At 40.7% G+C, this 19,850-nt stretch overlaps 2 protein-coding genes and 1 pseudogene across 3 annotated transcripts; 2 read left to right on the top strand and 1 right to left on the bottom strand.

Moving 5' to 3' along the window:
* Nucleotides 1–1,073: 1,073 nt before the first annotated feature.
* Nucleotides 1,074–3,670, bottom strand: LOC110331494 (olfactory receptor 52N4). The gene is made up of 2 exons (XM_021212157.2): nucleotides 3,588–3,670; nucleotides 1,074–2,085 (listed from the first exon to the last, which is right to left on the bottom strand). Exon 2 carries the CDS (start codon nucleotides 2,040–2,042, stop codon nucleotides 1,074–1,076), a length of 969 nt encoding a protein of 322 aa, XP_021067816.1. The 5' UTR covers nucleotides 2,043–2,085; nucleotides 3,588–3,670.
* A 7,553-nt stretch (nucleotides 3,671–11,223) lies between these two features.
* On the top strand, nucleotides 11,224–13,760 carry LOC110330703 (ubiquitin carboxyl-terminal hydrolase 17-like protein C). 2 transcript variants are annotated; one of them, XM_021210988.1, is made up of 3 exons: nucleotides 11,224–11,302; nucleotides 12,085–13,390; nucleotides 13,505–13,760. In XM_021210988.1, exons 1-3 carry the CDS (start codon nucleotides 11,275–11,277, stop codon nucleotides 13,758–13,760), a joined length of 1,590 nt encoding a protein of 529 aa, XP_021066647.1. In that variant the 5' UTR covers nucleotides 11,224–11,274. The 2 variants fall into 2 exon arrangements, with proteins under 2 accessions (XP_021066647.1, XP_021066639.1); XM_021210980.1 differs by having other exon boundaries at nucleotides 11,275–11,302; nucleotides 12,085–13,447.
* A 1,560-nt stretch (nucleotides 13,761–15,320) lies between these two features.
* Nucleotides 15,321–16,776, top strand: LOC110323581 (annotated as a pseudogene).
* Nucleotides 16,777–19,850: the final 3,074 nt, after the last annotated feature.

Genomic DNA, 19,850 nt, shown 5'->3' on the forward strand with positions numbered 1-19,850 from the left:
GTCATTTCATGCAACAATGCCTAGGTTCTTTTAATTGCTGGTACAATTTTTTAATACCCTCATTTACTGGTCTGTTTAACTATGTTGAAGTGGATCTTGGATCTTTTCAACTTGAAGCTACCATAAATAAACCCTTCTTACTGCTTATGAGCACATCTCCTTGTGGACATAATTGGTATTGTTACTTGAATGGTAAGGTGTTTTGAACAACTAAATTATGTCATAATATAAAAATGTGCATATTTGACTTTTCAAGAAACTCTGTAAATTAAAAGTTATTATTGTATTTTTGTTTTTTATTAAAAAAGTTAGAGAAATATTTGATTTGATTTTACTTGCAATTGGAGAAAAGTTAAAAATTAAATTTGATAGTTTTTATATGATTTTTCTAGGGAAATGTATAAATTTTCTTAAATATGTTTCAGGGAATTAGCTCTCTTTCTGGACTGCATGATCTTTAAGCCTGTCTTGAAAGAAATGCGACCGTTAATTTTTCTCTGTGAAATAATTATAACAGTGTCTTGGACAGAGAAACCTAGGTAGCCTAATAAGATTCTACTGAGATCCCTAAATGGTAAAAGTTCATTATATTCATGACTTTATGAGAAATATCTCCATCCTTTCAGGGAGAAAGAAGTATTTGAAAACAAGTACTTTGTAATATATATATGTTTATTAATATATACAAATATCTATAACATTATACACACATTTACATATGCATACATATATACTTGATCAAAAGCAATAATTGACATATATCCTAAGTATTACAGTTCATATATTGACTTAAAACTTAAAACTGCAGTAGATAAATTGACTTAAAATCCTCAAGCTTTATTCATTTTTCATTGTGTTCTGTCAATGAAACCTGGTCCATCCAGTAGATTAGTGCTTCAAAAGAGAAGCTAGAGTCAGGGGAAGCTTGGAGAGCTTTCCAGAAATGTTGAAGAATACATTTAACATGGTCTAGTTTTTAGTGCCTTGTTAAGATAGTGTATATACAGGATTTTACCCTGACTCACCGAAGCAAGCAATTAGATGTACTTCTCTGTTGCCCTGCCAAGGCTCATTTATATGTTAGCTTTGGAATCCTTAGACCCTGAAAGGATCCTTATTACACAGTCTCGTATCTGCTTGGTTTTCACTCCATAGACAACAGGGTTCATAGTGGGAGGCAAAAGCAGATAAATATTAGCTACGATGATGTGGCAAGATGGAGGAATTGTGTGCCCCCCAAAGCGGTGGGAAAAGAAGGAAAAGAAGGCTGGGCTATAGGAGAAAATGATGGCACAGATGTGGGCAGTGCAGGTGCTGAAGGCTTTCTGCCTAGCATCTGCTGAGGATAAGCTGACCACTGCCCTCAGAATCATGGTGTAGGAGATTGTGATGCACAGGATGTCAAAGCCCCCAATCAAGAGAGCAACCATCAGACCATAAATGGCATTCACCTTGACATTGCCACAGGACAACTTGGCTACAGACATGTGGTCACAGTAGGTATGGTATATTATATTGCCTCGACAGTAGGGTAGGCGCTTGGTGAGAAATGTGAATGGAATAATTAGCAGAACCCCCCTCAGGAAGGTGGCTAACCCAATCTTGGCAATGACAGGATTGGTGAGAATGGTGGAGTAACGCAGAGGGTAACAGATGGCTACATAGCGGTCCAGAGCCATGAGCATGAGCACTCCAGACTCCATCCCTGTGAAGGTATGGATGAAGAACATCTGTACAAGACAGTCATCAAATCCAATTTCTTTGAGATGAAACCAGAAAATGCACAGGGCTTTGGGGATTGTACTAGAGCACATGACAAGGTCCGTTAGAGAAAGCATTGCTAAAAAGTAGTACATGGGTCTGTGTAAGGAATCCTCAAAGAAGATGAGATAGAGGAGCCCACAGTTCCCCATCATAGCCACTGCATACATGGAGCAGAAGGGGAAGGAAATCCAGATGTGCATGTCTTCCAGGCCTGGGATTCCATTCAGAACAAAGGAAGCTGGGGTCAGATCTGTGTTATTCTGCACTGACATGACCATGCTAGTACCACCATGGAATTGCTTAAAATTATGTAGGTTTTTTCTAAAGAAAAGACAAAAGAAAATACAGTTTGTAATTGTTAATTATAGCTCTATTCTCCTTTTGAAAACCATAGAATACAATTTTTATGTTCAATCAGACAAAGGAATAGTTATATTTGTATTGTTATTTATTGTTAAATCATTGATTAATTCAGGGAAATGTTACTGGTCAGTTCCTGACTGAATTTTTGAAATATTTTCATCTTTCTAAAATAATAATCCACTGTATTCTTTTATGATTCTTCCAAATGTGGCCTTTTGTAGAATGTTTTTCTCAACAGTTAGTTCACATTTTACTATAGATATGGTCTTAGAAAGTATTTAGTCTGGGCATGTTGACTGCATGCCTAAATATCAGGTCTGGGGAGACTGAGGTAGGAGAGCTTGAGTCCAGTTTGGAATATACTGCAAGTCTCATAGATAGATAGACAGATAGATAGATAGATAGATAGATAGATAGATAGATAGATAATAGATAGATAGATAGATAGATAGACGATTTCATCCTCTCAATAATTATTAATAACTTAAGACTTAGACTTTTAAAACTATTAATCAGTGATTGAATTTTATCGTTAGTTACTGATGCTCTATTCAAAAGATTCTGAAAATAGTCTAATGATTTATTCCTTAGTAAATCCTAGGATCTCACAAGTCGGTGAAATTGTTTATTAAGTTCCCTCATTCTTCATGATCTCTCATTATTGTCTTTTAACATACTGAACTATGATACTTTTCCCAAAAAAACTGAATGCATGGCCATAGGTCAAGAGCAATTAATAATACCTAGATCGTTAGTTTATTTTTTCTACAAAATAAGCAATAACATCCATTGGTTTACCCTTTCTACAAATCCCCCTGATTTACCTTCCTTGTCCTCTGAGATTTTCCATCGCCTGTGCTCTACCGTACATATTTTATATACATGTTTCTTTACACATATATTATACATATACCATTAATATTACTATGTCTTAGTAACGGCTATCAAGTCTTTGCCTCCATTATACTAGTTCTCCATTTAATATGTATTTTCTCAATAACGTGTTGTCCCCTATATTTGTTTTCTCATTTATACTTTCTACTCTTTCAGATTTATGTTTCTATAATCATAAAAACAGAACTCATTTTAATTAGGCTTTTTTTTTTTTTGGATGGGGAACCATATAAATAAAAGTTATATTTTGGTAAAGCCTTCCAGGCTGCCCGCATGAACTATCAGGCAGTTCCTGGTGAACCCCACCTGTGTTTCCTCCTCAGTCCCTAACCAAGGAACTGACTGAATCCATCCTGACTTTCTTCTCTATCTCTGCCATCCAATTGCAGGATCTCAGCCTCCAGGAGCACTGGCCATGCTGAGCTCCAGGCCGGCCCGCACCAGTGAGGACCCAATAGATTCATCCCGTCGATAAGGCTGTGCACTGAGCCCTTTTCTTTTCACTATGCCAATATTTCCACCCCGCTCTGTGGCAGCCCCACCCCCACTCCGGCCCACGGACTTACCTGAGATCAGAGCTGCCAGAGGTGAACCGCTGTGGCAATGGTGGCTGGAGGTTGACAACTGTGTACTTGCAGGTTTCCTGTGGCCAATCCCGGAGGCCCAGATGAGACAGTTCTGTGCGTCCCACTTCCTGCGTCCTCTCGGTGACTCTGAATCCTGCCCCCTACCTGCACCAAGGCGCCTGGGATCCCCCAACTCCGGGTCTTCTCACCTAACCTGAGATTATGCTGGAGCTGCTGGAGGTGGGAGCAAACTACTCACACCAGCCACGCAGAGACCCCCAGCAGGACCACACACGCACAGGAGTGACCTGCTCCACCACCAAGGCCATGGGACGGCTCAGATCTGTCCATTGCCACCTGCACTGCGGCGAGCGCCTGGACTACCAGCCGCTGCACATGTATCCGGTGTCCTTGCTGCCCTCGTGCGGCTGGAATAGGTCCCACAAGGACTGGACTTGGCAGTGTGACCTCTAAGGAGCTTTCTCCACATTCACAAGACAAGGAGGCCTCTACCTCTCCAGGCCCCATGGCTGAAGGTCCTATGGGAGGAAGACAGGGGGCCTCTTAGACAAGTTTTGTTTGCAAAATGGCACAGTAATTGTGTCCTCATTCCCTCGAGCCCACTAGAGGATTGAGTATAGATGCCTTGGGAGAAGCTGCTTCCTAGTGTACTGTATGTGGTGTTTTAAATAACTTTGTGTGTAAGAAATCTTGAAAAATATCGCATTACCACAGATAAAGGACACAGTGGGTATTTCCACTGCTTCCTTTGACTTTGTAAAAATTGCTTGCCGTTTTTGTTGTTGTTGTTGTTGTTGTTGTTGTTGTTAGTGGTGGTGGTTTTTAAGTTTTAAATCTTTGTAGAAAAAGGTATTTCTAATCTTATCTCATATTTATTTCTCATACTAGAAGAAAATTATCAGATTCTAAATTCTCTTTGCTTCCAAACTCCATTTCCATTTCCAACTTAAATAAATGTTTGGAATGGGGTCCCACACTTCCACACTTTCTCTGTTTTTTTTTGTTTGTTTGTTTTTGGTTTTTTTTTTGGAAACACTGACTATCAGCCAGGGAACAATGTGAATTCACACAGGCCTATCCAGCTGGAAGCTCAGAGCTCCATGGAGAGAGGCTACAAATACCTCAGCAGCGACGGCAGAACAAAAATCCAGTGCCCAGGATTCCAAAGAAACATTGGGCACTCTCTATCTCTCTGTCTCTTTGTCTTTCTGTCTCTCTGTGTATGTGGGCATGTGGGTGTGAGTGGGTGTGTCTGAGTGTATATGTTTATGTATGATGTGTAGGTATGGTACATGGTATGTATGTATGTTGTATGTGTGTATGTGAATGCGTATTGTGAGGGAGTGTGTGTGTTTATGGTGTTTGTGTGTTTATATTGTGTGTGAGTGTGTGTTTATGATGTGTCTGTGTATGTTTATGTTGTGTGTATGAATATATGTATGTATGTGTGTGTGTGTGTGTGTTTGTGTGTGTGTATGAATTGTTGATGTTGAGGGTTTGGGAGAGGAATTGTGATTTTCAGAATGAATTCCTTAAAGAGAAGCTGTTTGCCACACGCTTCTAGTAATACTTAGAAGAAAAATGGCACACATGCACAACACAAAAATCCAAGGGATGGAGTCTATAGGACTATGCTTACCACACAAGCCTGTGAGGAGCAGGTCAAGATGATAAGCTTTAGGCATGAGTTAGAACAGCTGTAACTTTAATATACCATAGAACAACATCTGTCTGGATAATGGCAATTAAATGATAAGGAATTCACAAGAATTCTGAGAGCTAAGAGTTGGTTCTACAGTCATTGGGCAACCTACCAGGAAGTGCTTCCCTTTCTCAAAAAAAATAAAAAAAAAATCCTTCTCCCTTCACTCAAAGCTGGGGCTCTGGGCTAGAGTTGGGTGGGGAGGGGCAGAGGGAGGCTTTTAGCTATTGTAGTCTTTGCCCAACAGGCACTCAAACCCTGAATCCATAGGGCCCAGAGTTGAGGCTGCTTGCAGTTGGATAGTGTTCTTTACTGAGCAGACGCCAAAGCAGCAAAGGAAATCTGCATGTGCTTTCTACCTGGCCTTGTGAAAGAAGCTCTGACTAGGTTTCTAGAGTAGCCCAGCTGGTTCCCATTTCCCTCACTCCTCAACAGCATTATAATTACTTCAAAGACAAATGATTTCCCATAGAACTTGTAAACCAAGTTCATGTAAATTCCATTTTTTTTTTAGAATGTTTGTCAACTCACATTGGTCTTTGATATTTGTCATTGCCAAGGATAGGGAATCAGAACTGCCATGCATTTCTGACAGTAGCTTAGACATAAACAGCTCTTTCTGTGTATCTTGTATATAATCTGAGGGGCAGTTTTAATCCTTTCATTTCTGTGAGATTATATCATTACACCCATAGCACTGTCACAGTGATTTGTAGATTGTGATCTAATCATTCCAATTCCAAAGACATGTATGTGAACACTTTATGTATCCTCCTAAATTACAGGTCATCCTCCCTAATAATTACAGAGATTATTATAGTACAGAATCAGGATACCAAATCTCAAAATGCACATTAAGTGACCTAATTTAGACTTCAGCTTGTTCAATGACAATAATAAGTGACCTAGTTTAGACTTCAGCTTGTTCAATGACAATAAATATGTTTTCCCTGTTGAATATTGCTAAATCAATGAGATATGTAGTAGAAAATGCAAACCTTCTTTCTTCTTAAATTCCTTTGGCCAAAGGTAAATTTCAGGAAAACATTAGAAATAAATATGAAAAACAAAACATGAATCTTTTTGTGATTTATAGGTAAGGTTTTAAAACCAAGCCACAATAATGTTATCCACATAATTACAGTCTGAAGTAAATAAAAATTTAGTATTTTAGTGAAAAAGTGATAAAACATGAAAACATCAGGCACAAAGAAGATGATCTTTACTGTATGCATATATAACAAGGCATGTAAACCATCCCTTCAAAATTAGCAAGAAAACAAAAAAGGCAGGGAGGAACAAATGTGTCAGCAAACAGGCACATGGGTGTTGACCTTCTAGTTACAAGAAGAATAAATACAGATTGAATCTCTCATGGTATAGTATACATACCAGCATGTTTAGGTAATGAACAAGCCTAAAACTATCAGACATTGAAAGGGGTAAGGAGCTCCAGCAGCCATGAACTCCTGATAGGAATGTGAGTGGTTCTGAATCTTCCTAATGCTGGGACTCTTTAGTACAGTTCCTTAGGTTATGGTGAACATCAAACCATAAAGCTATTTGTTGCTACTTCATAATTGTAATTTTGCTGGTGTTATAAATCTTAATGTAAATATATGCTATGTAGGATATCTCATGTAACCACAAAGGGGTCTCGACCCATAGGTTGAGAACCACTGGTACAAATGCACGCAATTGTTTTTTGTATCTCTACTGGTGAATACACATAACTCACAGTTCTCTCTCAAACAAAATGTGTACCTACAGTCACAATAGTACATCAACTAGAATGGTGATTACAGCATCCTTTGCAAAGTATCTGTAACATAACCTAACCCTGAGAAATAAATTTCTATCAGCATCAATATGGACAAATATTTATACACTCTCATAGTAAAATTCTATACAATGCTGATAATAAGAACCTGGAAGTTCATACAATGTAAATAAATTTTGTATACTGTGTTGATGTTTAAAGACATTAAGCAGTGTGTTTCCTTAGCAACCTCATTATAAAATAGAAAACAGGGTCAGTTTCATGTGTTCTATCAGAAATAAGAAGTATCTGAGCGGCTGAGACAGGGAAAAGTTCAAGTTTGAGGCTAACCTGTACCAGAGTGAGATTGTCTCAAAAAATAGCCACTATTGATATCTAAGGACTGTGCAGAACCTCTTTCCAGAAAAGGTGTAGTACACACTGGAGAGATGTTCTTGTTCTTTGTGTGTGATCGACAGTTCTTTGACCAAATAAATTCTGTTACTTCACAATCCTTCTACTTCTTTATTGTTCAGTTTTTTCTTTTCTTTTTTCTTTTCTTTTCTTTTCTTTTCTTTTCTTTTCTTTTCTTTTCTTTTCTTTTCTTTTCTTTTGTTATGTCATGTTATGTCTTTTTTGTTTTTATCATGAATATAAATTAGTATGGTATACTCTTGGAAGAGTGTACTGAACCTATGTTGTAACATTGGTCTCATAGGTGTAGACAGGGATCATCCCTCATAGGTTTATAAAATGAGGATTCTTTTCTTCCAGAGGGTTACCACCTATCCTGTCTGTGGTCTGAGGTCATGGACACCACTGAACTCCTGACTTCTAGACTCAGGATGTGAGATTAAAAGAGAAAGGATGAGGGTCAGCACCTGTGTGGCATCAGGTGTTCATCAAAGAGTAATGGAAAAGGCTGAGGTGGGACTTGCAGAGTCTGTGACTGCCAAACTGCCTGGCCTCCAAGTCTCTGCCAAAGACCCCATCAGCCTCAGAGTGCCTTCTGGTCACAGAAGCCCCAAGTCCTTCTTAAGCCTGTTATGAAGCTGGAAGAAGACAAATTCTGCTGTTGGGATGAAAAGGTTGCCTCCTGGTCGGAGAGGAAGCAGCACTCTGAAAGATATACAGAGTTGGTAATCAGTGCAATGAAAAATGCTTACTAAACACAACTTGATTACTGATTACACAAGCTTAGTATGGTGTTCTCAACATGTAGGTCTCAACCTCTCTGGGGATGAATGGCCCTTTCACAAGGGTTGCACATCACATATCCTGCCTATCAGATTTCACCTGGCAAGTCAACAACAGTGGCAAAGTCACAGTATGAATGTAGCATGGGAAACAACGTTATACTTAGGGGTCACAACATGAAGAAGTGTATTGAATCTTCAGACGGCATCAGAGGAAGATTGAGAACCACTGTTCTAAGACCATGTAGGAGAGACTTTTAGTGGAGATATCCATTTCAAACCCAACAACAATTACAAAGCAGTGTTCAGAACATCCAAGGGGAACTGATTAGATATGATATGGGATGAGGGCAAGTAGGTAGAATTCCACCTAATGAAAGCACATTTGGGTGGCTGTGTTTAAACCAGACCGATCATGAGAGGCCCCAATAGGAAGGACACAGGCTTGGCTTTCTTCTCACACTGTGAAAGGTTGTCACTGCTAGAAGGTAGCAATCTGCAGAACTAGCCACAGACACGATGACTCTCACACTCAACTGCCGTCTGACTCACACTGCACCCTGTTTGGTTTTTCCAAGGCTTCTGACATGCTCTGTGAGCAATGATCAGTACCTTAGACGGATAGTATGTGTGAAATCAAATTTCAATATAATGGCCTGAAGACCCTGACTTAGCCCAGGGAACAGTATTAGTAAATTGGACATTCCTCTAAAATTCAAAATTCAGATCATCAGGCACTTGTAAAGTAGACAGAAAGTGATTTGTATTCTGCTTATGTCTTGCCTTCAAGCACACTTTGACCACTTAGACAATTCCTGACTGAAAGTAAGAATGGAAAGGGACCTTGGGTGAATGGCAGAGGTAAAGGATTTAGAGGAATATACAAACACTCATTGGTCATTGGTCATTGTCATGACCCACCATAAAAAGTCAGAAAATCAATTTGAACATACTGGAATAAAACTAAAGTAGCCCCTCTACATATAAAATAATAAAGAAAACTGTGGTGAGAATGTCATTAACTGTTAATAGAAATGGAATACAAAAAAAACCTGTATATTGTTTCACTGCTTCACAAGGAGATACAACAGATGTTGCTTTGGTTGTGTGGTTGTGTGTGTGTGTGTGTGTGTGTGTGTGTGTGAGAGAGAGAGAGAGAGAGAGAGAGAGAGAGAGAGNGGAGAGAGAGAGAGAGAGAGAGAGAGAGAGAGAGAGAGAGAGAGAGAGAGAGAAATAGAGAGAGTGTTTTCTTTTCTTTTAGGGAATCAAAGCCAACACAATGGTCATGATTTGAAGGCATCATAGGGTGATTGATACCAAGCTTAAGATCAGTATGGAGAATGAGCCTTATTGTCTCAAAAACCTACTGGAAGGTAGGATTTGCCTGGTTTGGTCCACTTAGAGTAAATCTTTTACTCCACTAAGACTGAATGAGGACGATGGAGCTAACTGGGTGAGTGAATCTCCTTCACGGTAATTACTCCATTAGAGGCAATGGCACTATAAAATTATCCTTATAAGTAATTAGAGAGTTAGATGTGGGTAAAACACTTGCAGGTATGTGTGTGTTTTCTTATCTTTGAGGGAATGAAAGCCAAAACATAGGTCATGTTTTGAAGCCATCATAGGGTGGTTGATACCTAGCTCAAGGTCAGTATGGAGAATGAGCCTTATTGTCTCAAAAACAAACAGGAAGGGAAGATTTGCCTGGTTTGATCCACCTAGAGTTAATCTTATTACTTCAGTAAGACTGAATGATCATGATTGAGCTAACTGGATGAGTGAATCAACTCCAAGGTAGTTACTCCATTAGAGGCAATGCACTATAAAATTACCCTTAACTGGTCATGACTTGAGGCCATTATAGGGTGATTGATTCCAAGCTCAAGGTCAGTATGGAGAATGAGCCTTATTGTCTCAAAAACATATAGAAAGGGAGGATTTGTCTGACTTGGTCCACTTAGAGGTAATCTTATTACTTCAGTAAGACTGAATGAACATGATTGAACTAACTGGATGAGTGAATCACCTCCATGGTGGTTAATCCATTAGAGGCAATGCACTATAAAATTATCCTTAACTGGTCATGACTTGAGGCCATCATAGGGTGATTGATTCCAAGCTCAAGGTCAGTATGGACAATGAGACATATTGTCTCAAAAACATACAGAAAGGGAGGATTTGCCTGGTTTGGTCCACTTAGCATGAATCTTATTAATCCAGTAAGATTGAATCAGATTAATGGAGTTAACTCGGTGATTGAATCACCTCCACAGTAGCTGCACCATTAGAGCCCATGGAACTATAAACTTATTCTTATGAGATTTAGGTGTGGGTAAAACACTTACTTCAAAATGCTTTGTACACTAAAAAAGCAGACTGTAGATCCAAGATCACTTTTATTTCCCATAGAGAATCAACAGTCTACTTAGTGGACTAGACGACCACATAGACAATATGACCTTGTCTGGAAATGTGTCTGCTTCTAGAGAAATCATCTCCTTGCAGATCAAAAATCAATGAAGAGAGACAAAGAAATAAAGAAAGACAGAGAGAGAGAGAGAGAGAGAGAGAGAGAGAGAGAGAGAGAGAGAGAGAGAGAGAGAAGGAAAATAAGGTATAGGCTGTTTACACTGGTTCTGTGCAGTTAGCAAGGAGATGGAAACTCCTGTATAGCATGGTAGTCATTGTTTCCTCTATTTGACATGGTTTTGTAACTTTATTCCCAGTAAAACCCAAGCTTAAGACACCTAGGAAACTGGAGCTAAATTCAGGAAAATGCACTCCAAAGAGATGAGATTTCAGAGCTGCTTTGCAGAAACCACACCCAACTTGGGGGAGAGGCTTGTCTGTGATTGGCTATTCCAGGAAGACCGTAGGCGTGGTCACAAGTCTGGAGTATAAAAGACTGAGCATTGGTCCTCACTTGCAGAGATCCTCTGTAGGGAAAGACTTCCTTCTGCTCCCTTAGAAGACTCCAGCAAGTTATTTGAAGAGGTCTTTGGAGACATGGTGGTTGCTTCCTCCTTCCCAGAAGGTGAGTCTCACTGTAAGGTCTTTACATCTTGTGTGTCCCCCAGCAGCCTTGTCATCTCCGGCTGCCCTAGACCTGCACAGGGGTGCTGGGACAGACTTCTGTTGATAAAGGGGGTACTCTGCCCTCCTAATAAGTTGAGTCTCATCATAAGGCCTTTTGAAGCTTGCATGTGTAGTGCCAGGAAAGAGAAGTCATCCCCCAAAACCAGACAGGAACTGATGAGATGCAATCATTGTGTTTCCTTTTTTCCAGCAACAGGGAACTACTGTGAGGCACTGTCTAGCAGGAAGGCTTTGGGGATGATGCACCCGAATATCTATCAGGGTAAGGGTTTACCTTAAGCAGCAAGCAGAGGGGTGTGGGTGAGTGTGCAAGCATCTAATCAGCTAGATTTTGTGGCCTGTAACATAATGGTGGGTGCTGGGAATCATGGGCTGAATGCCTGCTTCCCTCTGCATGGATGGTTGTTAGGGAAGGGGTGGGCTTTGAACCTGGTGGTGCAGATCTGGTGGATTAATAGCCTGGAGACACTGGTCTTGTTGGCGGTGTAACCTAGAGACTGGATTTAGGTTCTTGTTTGGTTTGGGGTGGGGTGTATTTGAGTGTTTTCTGTTTGTTTATTTGTTTGGGCGTGGTGGGGTGTAACTTGGAAGTAATGCTAGGTACTGTCCTGTTAGTTTTCCTGAGGTGAAAGTTAGGTCAGGTTTTCTAGAATGGAGTTTGAAGGTAAAGGATTTGGCCACTGGCATGCCCTACAGTCTTTTTGTTTTCTTGTCCTGGAGCAGATCCAGCCCTGTCATCTCCTGGTGCCCCAGAGCTGTATCAGGATGAAACTCAGGTGGTGGAGGTGCTGGCTGCCAATGGCAAGCACAGTCTGAGTTGGGAGAGTCCCCAAGGACCGGGATGCGGGCTCCAGAACACAGGCAACAGCTGCTACCTGAATGCAGCCCTGCAGTGCTTGACACACACTCCACCTCTCGCTGACTACATGCTGTCCCAGGAGCACACTCAGACCTGTTGTTCCCCAGAAGGCTGTAAGATGTGTGCTATGGAAGCCCATGTGACCCAGAGTCTCCTGTACTCCCACTCCATGGATGTCATGAAGCCCTCCCAGATTTTGACCTCTGCCTTCCACAAGAACAAGCAAGAAGATGCCCATGAGTTTCTCATGTTCACCTTGACAACCATGCATGAATCCTGCCTTCGAGGGCTCGGCCGATCAGAAGAGGAATCCCCCTCTGAGGACAGCTCCCCGATTCATGACATATTTGGAGGCTGTTGGAGGTCTCAGATCAAGTGTCTCCACTGCCAGGGCACCTCAGATACCTATGATCCCTTCTTGGACGTCCCCCTGGATATAAGCTCGGCTCACAGTGTGAAGCAAGCTTTGTGGGATACAGAGAAGGTAGAAGAGCTGTGTGGGGAGAACGCCTACTACTGTGGTAGGTGTAGACAGAAGATGCCAGCTTCCAAGTCCCTGAAGGTTTATAGTGCCCCAAAGGTACTCCTGCTTGTGTTAAAGCGCTTCTCTGACTTTATGGGTAACAAGTTGGACAGAAAAGTAAGCTACCCGGAGTTCCTTGACCTGAAGCCATACCTGTCCCAGCCTACTCATGGACCTTTGCCTTATGCCCTCTATGCCGTCCTGGTCCATGATGGTGCGACATGTGACAGTGGACATTACTTCTGTTGTGTCAAAGCCGGCCATGGGAAGTGGTACAAGATGGATGATACTAAGGTCACCAGGTGCGATGTGACTTCTGTCCTGAATGAGAATGCCTATGTGCTCTTCTATGTGCAGCAGACCGACCTCAAACAGATCAGTATTGACATGTCAGAGGACAGAGTCCATGAGGTTCTTGACTCTGAATATCAGGTGAAGACATCCCGGAAAAAAAAGCATAAGAAGAAGAAAAGCCCTTGCACAGAAGATGTGGGAGAGCCCTGGGGAAACAGGGAGAATAGAGCAATTGAAGAAACCTCCTTAGGGGAGGAGAAAGTGCTTCAGGAACAGAACCACCAGAAAGCTGGGCAGAATCACAGGAACACTGAAATTGTGCCTCAGGAACAGAACTACCAGAAAGCTGGGCAGAAACATAGGAATACCAAACTCATTCCTCAGGAACAGAACCACCAGAAAGCTGGGCAGAATCACAGGAACACTGAAATTGTGCCTCCGGAACAGAACCACCAGAAAGTTAGGCAGAACCTCAGGACTACCGAACATGAACGTGATCTGCCTGCTGATGCAACTGTGATTCACCAACCCAGATCTACAGCTAATTGGTGCAAGGATGCTCCAGACAAGGAGAATCAACCCTGGAACTATGCTGACAGGCTCTTCACCTCTCAGGGCCCCGAGAACACTAGGCAGCTCTGTAGTCAGGGAGGGAGGCGAAGATCGAAGAAGGGGAAGAACAAGAACAAGCAAGGGCAGAGGCTTCTGATTGTTTGCTAGTGGTCACCAGCCCACTCACACTGGCTCTTGTGGACACACTGTTGACCTGAGCACACTGTTGACCAGAGGTCCCTGGAACAAGCTATTTGGACCTCTGTCCCAGGCAGGGACAATGCCTCACCCTTTACATGGCGTTCACCTTTCCTCCAGGCCCTTACATGTCTTTGCTGACTGACTCTCTGAGAATGATTGTCTGGATGAGGTAAAAAATTGCCCAGGGTGTTGGTACAGGTTAAAGACAAGAAAGCTGGAAACCTGAGGGAGGACTGCCTACCCTCTCCTGCAGCTCCTGGAATCTGAGCAGGGTAGAGACTAAATCCCTACACTGGAGCTCTTGATATTTGGAGTTTTCGCTCAGCCAACAAGTTTCTGGGCAACTGATCTTTCTAACCTCTTTCCCAGAAAATGTGTAGTACACACTGTAGAGATAGATGCACTTGTTCTTTTTGTGTGCTCAACAGTTCTTTGACCAAATAAATTCTGTTACTTCACAATCCTTGTCTGCTTCTTTATTGTTCTTTTTTCTTTTCTTTTGTTATGTCATGTTATGTTTTGTTTTATCATGAATGTAAATTAGTATGGTATACTCTTGGAAGAGTGTACTGAACCTATGTTGTACCATTGGTTCCGTAGGTTTAGACAGGAATCATCACTCACAGGTTTATAAAATGGGATTCTTTTCTCCCAGAGGGTTACCACCTATCCTGTCTGTGGTCTGAGGTCATGGGCACCACTGAAATCCTGACTTCTAGACTCAGGATGTGAGATTGAAAGGGAAAGGTTGAGGATCAGCATCTGTGTAGCATCAGGTGTTCATCAAAGAGTAATGGAAAGGCTGAGGTGGGCCTTGCAGAGTCTGTCACTGCCAAACTGTCAGGCCTTCATGTCTCTCCCAAAAGACTCCATCAGCCTCAGTGTGCCTTCTGGTCACAGGGGCCACAAGTACTTCTTAAGCCTGTTATAAAGCTGGAAGTAGACAAATTCTGCTGTTGGGATGAAAAGTTTGCCTCTTTGTGGTAAAGGAAGCAGTACTCTGAAAGATATACAGAGTTGGTAATTGGTGCAATGAAAAATGCTTACTATACACAACTTCATTACTGGTTACGCAAGGTTAGTATGGTGTTCTCAACCTGTAGGTCTCAACCTCTCTGGGGATGAATGGCTCCTTCACAAGGGTTGCATAACAGATATCCTGCCTATCAGATATTCGCCTGGCTATTCAAAAACAGTGGCAAAGTCACAGTATGAATGTAGCATGGGAAACGATGTTATACTTGGCTGATCACAACATGAATAAGTGTAGTGAAATTTGAGACTGCATCAGAGGAAGATTGAGAACCACTGTTCTTAGGCCATGTAGGAGAGACCTTGAAGTGGAGAAATCTATTTCAAACCCAACAACAATTACATACCAGTGTTCAGGATATCCATATGGAACTGGGTAGATTGACATCAGGAAGAGAACTATTAATATCAATTACAATCTGTATTTTCTTTTGTCTATTCTTTAGAAAAAAACTGCATAATTTTAAGCAATTCCATGGTGGTACTAGCATGATCATGTCAGTGCAGAATAACACAGATTTGACCCCAGCTTCCTTTGTTCTGAATGGGATCCCAGGCTGGAAGACGTGCACATCTAGAGTTCCTTCCCCTTCTGTTCCATGTATGCAGTGGCTATGATGGTGTAGTGGCTATTCCTGGTTGTCAACTTGACTATATTTGAAATTAACTACAACCCAGAGTTGGAAGGCTCACCAGTGAACCTAATCTGGAGGCTGGGAGATAGAAGTTTCTGATCTGGATCTTGGTATGGAGATCTTGAGACACAGTGGTGATTGAATCCAGAAGATTAAGACAGGGAGATCTCCGAGTCCAAGGTCATCTGGGTTTAAAGGTGTGGTGGCACACACCTTTAATCTGGGCTACACCTTCTGCTGGGGACCATATAAGNACATTGGAAGAAGGGAGTCTGGCTCTCGCTCTTTCGCCTTCTTGCCGTGTGGGACTCAGCAACTGCTAGATCCTTGGACTTCCATCCACAGCTATTACTGAACCATTGTTGGGATTTGGACTGCAGACTGTAAGTCATCAATAAATTCCTTTACTATATAGAGCATATCCGTAAGTTCTGTGACTCTAGAGAACCCTACTAATACAGATGGGGAACTGTGGACTCCTCTATCTCATCTTCTTTGAGGATTCCTTACACAGACCCATGTACTACTTTTTAGCAATGCTGTCTCTAATGGACCTTGTCATGTGCTCTAGTACAATCCCCAAAGCCCTGTGCATTTTCTGGTTTCATCTCAAAGAAATTGGATTTGATGACTCTCTAGTACAGATGTTCTTTATCCATACCTTCACGGGGATGGAGTCTGGAGTGCTCATGCTCATGGCTCTGGACCGCTATGTAGCCATCTGCTACCCTCTGCGTTACTCCACCATTCTCACAAATCCTATCATTGCCAAGATTGGGTTAGCCACCTTCCTGACCGGGGGGGGGGGGGGGGGGGTGTTCTGCTAACTATTCCATTCACATTTCTCACCAAGCGCCTACCCTACTGTTGAGGCAAAATAATAAACCATACCTACTGTGACCACGTGTCTGTAGCCAAGTTGTCCTGTGGCAATGTCAAGGTGAATGCCATTTATGGTCTGATTGGGGGTCTCTTGATTGGGGGCTTTGGCATCCTGTGCATCACAATCTCCTACACCATGATTCTGAAGGCAGTGATCAGCTTATCCTCAGCAGATGCTAGGCAGAAAGCCTTCAGCACCTGCACTGCCCGCATCTGTGTCATCATTTTCTCCAGCCTTCTTTTCCTTCTTTTCCCACCGTTTTGGGGGCACACAATCCCTCCATCTTGCCACATCATTGTGGCTAATATTTATCTGCTTTTGCCTCCCACTATAAACCCTGTGATCTATGGAATGAAAACCAAGCAGATACAATACTGTGTCATAAGGATTCTTTCAGGGTCTAAGAATTCCAAAGCTCACAGTACATAAATGAGCTTTGGTAGGGCAACATAGAAGAATTCCATCTAATTGCTTGCTTAGGTGAGAGCTAGTAAAATCCTTGCACATGCACAATCTTAACAAGGCACTAAAAACTAGACCATGTTAAACATATTCTTCAACATTCCTGGAAAGCTCACCAAGCTTCCCCTGATTAAGGCTTCTCTTTTGAAGCACTAATTTACTGAATGGACCAGGTTTCATTGACAGAACACAATGAAAAATTAATAAAACTTGAGGATTTTAAGCCAATACATCGACTGCAGTTTTAAGTTTTAAGTCAATATATCAACTGCAATTTTTATGATATATGTCAGTTATTGCTTTTGATATAGTATATATGTATGTATATGTGTGTATACTAATATAGATATTTGTATATATTCAATACATTGGTATATATATATATGTATATATATATATATATATATGAATGAAATACAAAGTACTTTTTTTTTCAAATACTTCTTTGAAAAAAAAGTATCAGACCATAAATGGCATTCACCTTATATATATATATATATATATATATATATATATATATATATATATATATATATATATATATATATATATATATATATATATATATATATATATATATATATATATATGAATATTCATATATATATATATATGTATATATATATGAATGAAATACAAAGTACTTTCTTTTCAAATACTTCTTTCTTCCTGAAAGGGTAGAGATATTTCTCATAAAGTTATGAGTATAATGAACTTTTACCATTTAGGGATCTCAATAGAATCTTATTAGGCTACCTAGGTTTCTCTTTCCAAGACACTGTTATAATTATTTCACAGCAGAAAAATTAACTGTTCCATTTCCTTCAAGAGAAGGTTAAAGATCATGCAGTCCAGAACAAGAACTAATTCTCTGAAACACATTTAAGAAAATTCATATATTTTTCTAGAAACATCATATAAAATCTATCAAATTTTATTTTTAACTATTCTCCAATTGCAAGTATAATAAAATCAAATATTTCTCTAATTTTTAAAGAGTCTATTAAATAAAAATAGTTCAAAGAAAAAGGGTTTGTATATTTAATGTTTTGTTAGCTGAGTTGACTTATAAGGAATGCAGAGTAAACATATTTTTTATTCTCCCTTTTCCCTGTCCAGGAGGCAAGAAAACATATTCTTTCTCTCAAATCACAATTTGAAAGACCATACTAATTAACTATAGTCACCAAATTCCATTCATCCACTTCAAAAACCTTTTTTACAATATCACATTTAATAATCTATTATGAGACACCATCTTTAAAATACTTGCTGGAGTCTATTACCAAGTCACAAAACTGGTTGTATTGGCTAGTTTTGTGTCAACATGACACAGCTGTAGTTATCACAGAGAAAGGAGCTTCAGTTGGGGAAATGCCTCCATGAGATCCAGTTGTAAGGCATTTTCTCAATTAGTGATCAACGTGGGAGGTTCCCTTGTGGGTGGTGCCATCTCTGGGCTGGTAGTTTTGGGTTCTATAAGAGAGCAGGCTGAGCAAGACAGTGGAAGCAAGCCAGTAAGGAACATCCCTCCATGACTTCTGCATCAGCTCCTGCTCCCTGGCCTGCTTGAGTTCCAGTCCTGACATCCTTTGGTGATTAACAGCAATGTGAAAATGTAAGCTGAATAAACCCTTTCCTCCCCAGTTTGCTTCTTGGTCATGATGTTTGTGCAGGAATAGAAACCCTGACTAAGACACTGGTCAAACGGCACTGGATATGTGACTGTAAGGTGTCTAAGCCCGGTGATGCAACTAAATTGCAACTTATGTCCCTACAGCTCAGGAAAAATAATGGAAAATTGGGTGGGAAGATTGTAAGAACCAGAGGACCAGGACACGTTCTGCTAAATAGTACTTTCTAGACACAAGGAAGCTGAACCTATGAAACCCTAAGGGTGTGGTTGCCTAAAAGAAGCATGTATGTATGTATGTATGTATGTATGTATGTACACATATGTATTTGTATGTAGCAATCACTAAAGAAGAGTTTGTGAACTTGAGATGGAATGAGACATGGGAGGATATGGCAAGGAGTTAAAAATGATGTAAATAGAGTATACTGTATGAAATTCTTAAATGAGTAAAAGTTACTTAAAACTGTGGTTGGGATATGGCTTATTTGGGAAAATGCTTGTCATGCAATCATAAGAATCCTATAATCATTAGAACTAATGTAAAATAGTCAGGAGTGGTGGCATGGACCTGTAATCCTAGCATTCAGAAGCTGGAAACAAGAGGATCCCTGTGACTTACTGGCCAGCTAGCCTAGTCTAATTGCTACACCCATAGATTACCACATCTCTCAACTTTCATCAAAGAAGCTTCTTGCAGTGTATGGAAACTAACACAGGTGTTCAACTGGTCACTAAACGGGGAAATATAAATTGTGAAGTGCTCAGCCTAATTTCCAATAAATGGAAAGTGCCTATACATGCTTATATTCACTCACAAGGCTCAGGGATTTTCATGGATGATTGTACAGAAAGATTGGGAGTTATTGGGGTGGATAAGTTCAAGAAAACTGTTTTAGACGTGCTGCAGGGCAGATTTACATAAGAATTCATGGGAATTGTGACACGGCAGATAAGACTTATGCAAACTCAAATCAGACAAACTACCAGCAGGAATGGGGGAGATGGGCAGAGAATCACACCTCAAGCTGAGGAGCTATTTGTTGTCTTGTGGGAGAGTCAGATTCTTTCTTTACTTTTTAAAGATTCATTTATTTATTATATGTAACTAGACTGTAACTGTTTTCAGATACCCCAGAAAAGGACATCAGATCTCATTATGGAAGGTTCTGAGCCACCATGTGGTGATTGCTGGGTATTGAACTCAAGACCTTCAGAAGAACAGTCAGTGCTCTTAACCGCTGTGCTATCTCTCCAGCTCCAAGAGAGTAAGATTCTTTAAATTAGTCTTTCCACTACATTTCAAGGTCAGGGAAGGCCACATTCCCAAGAGAAGTTGAGCAGCATGAATATTTTTGTTTGGAGAGAGAGAGAGGTGGGGGGAGAGGGAGAGGGAGAGGGAGAGGGAGAGG

Source organism: Mus pahari, chromosome 1 (genome assembly GCF_900095145.1).
Source record: "Mus pahari chromosome 1, PAHARI_EIJ_v1.1, whole genome shotgun sequence".
Lineage (NCBI taxonomy): Eukaryota > Metazoa > Chordata > Mammalia > Rodentia > Muridae > Mus > Mus pahari.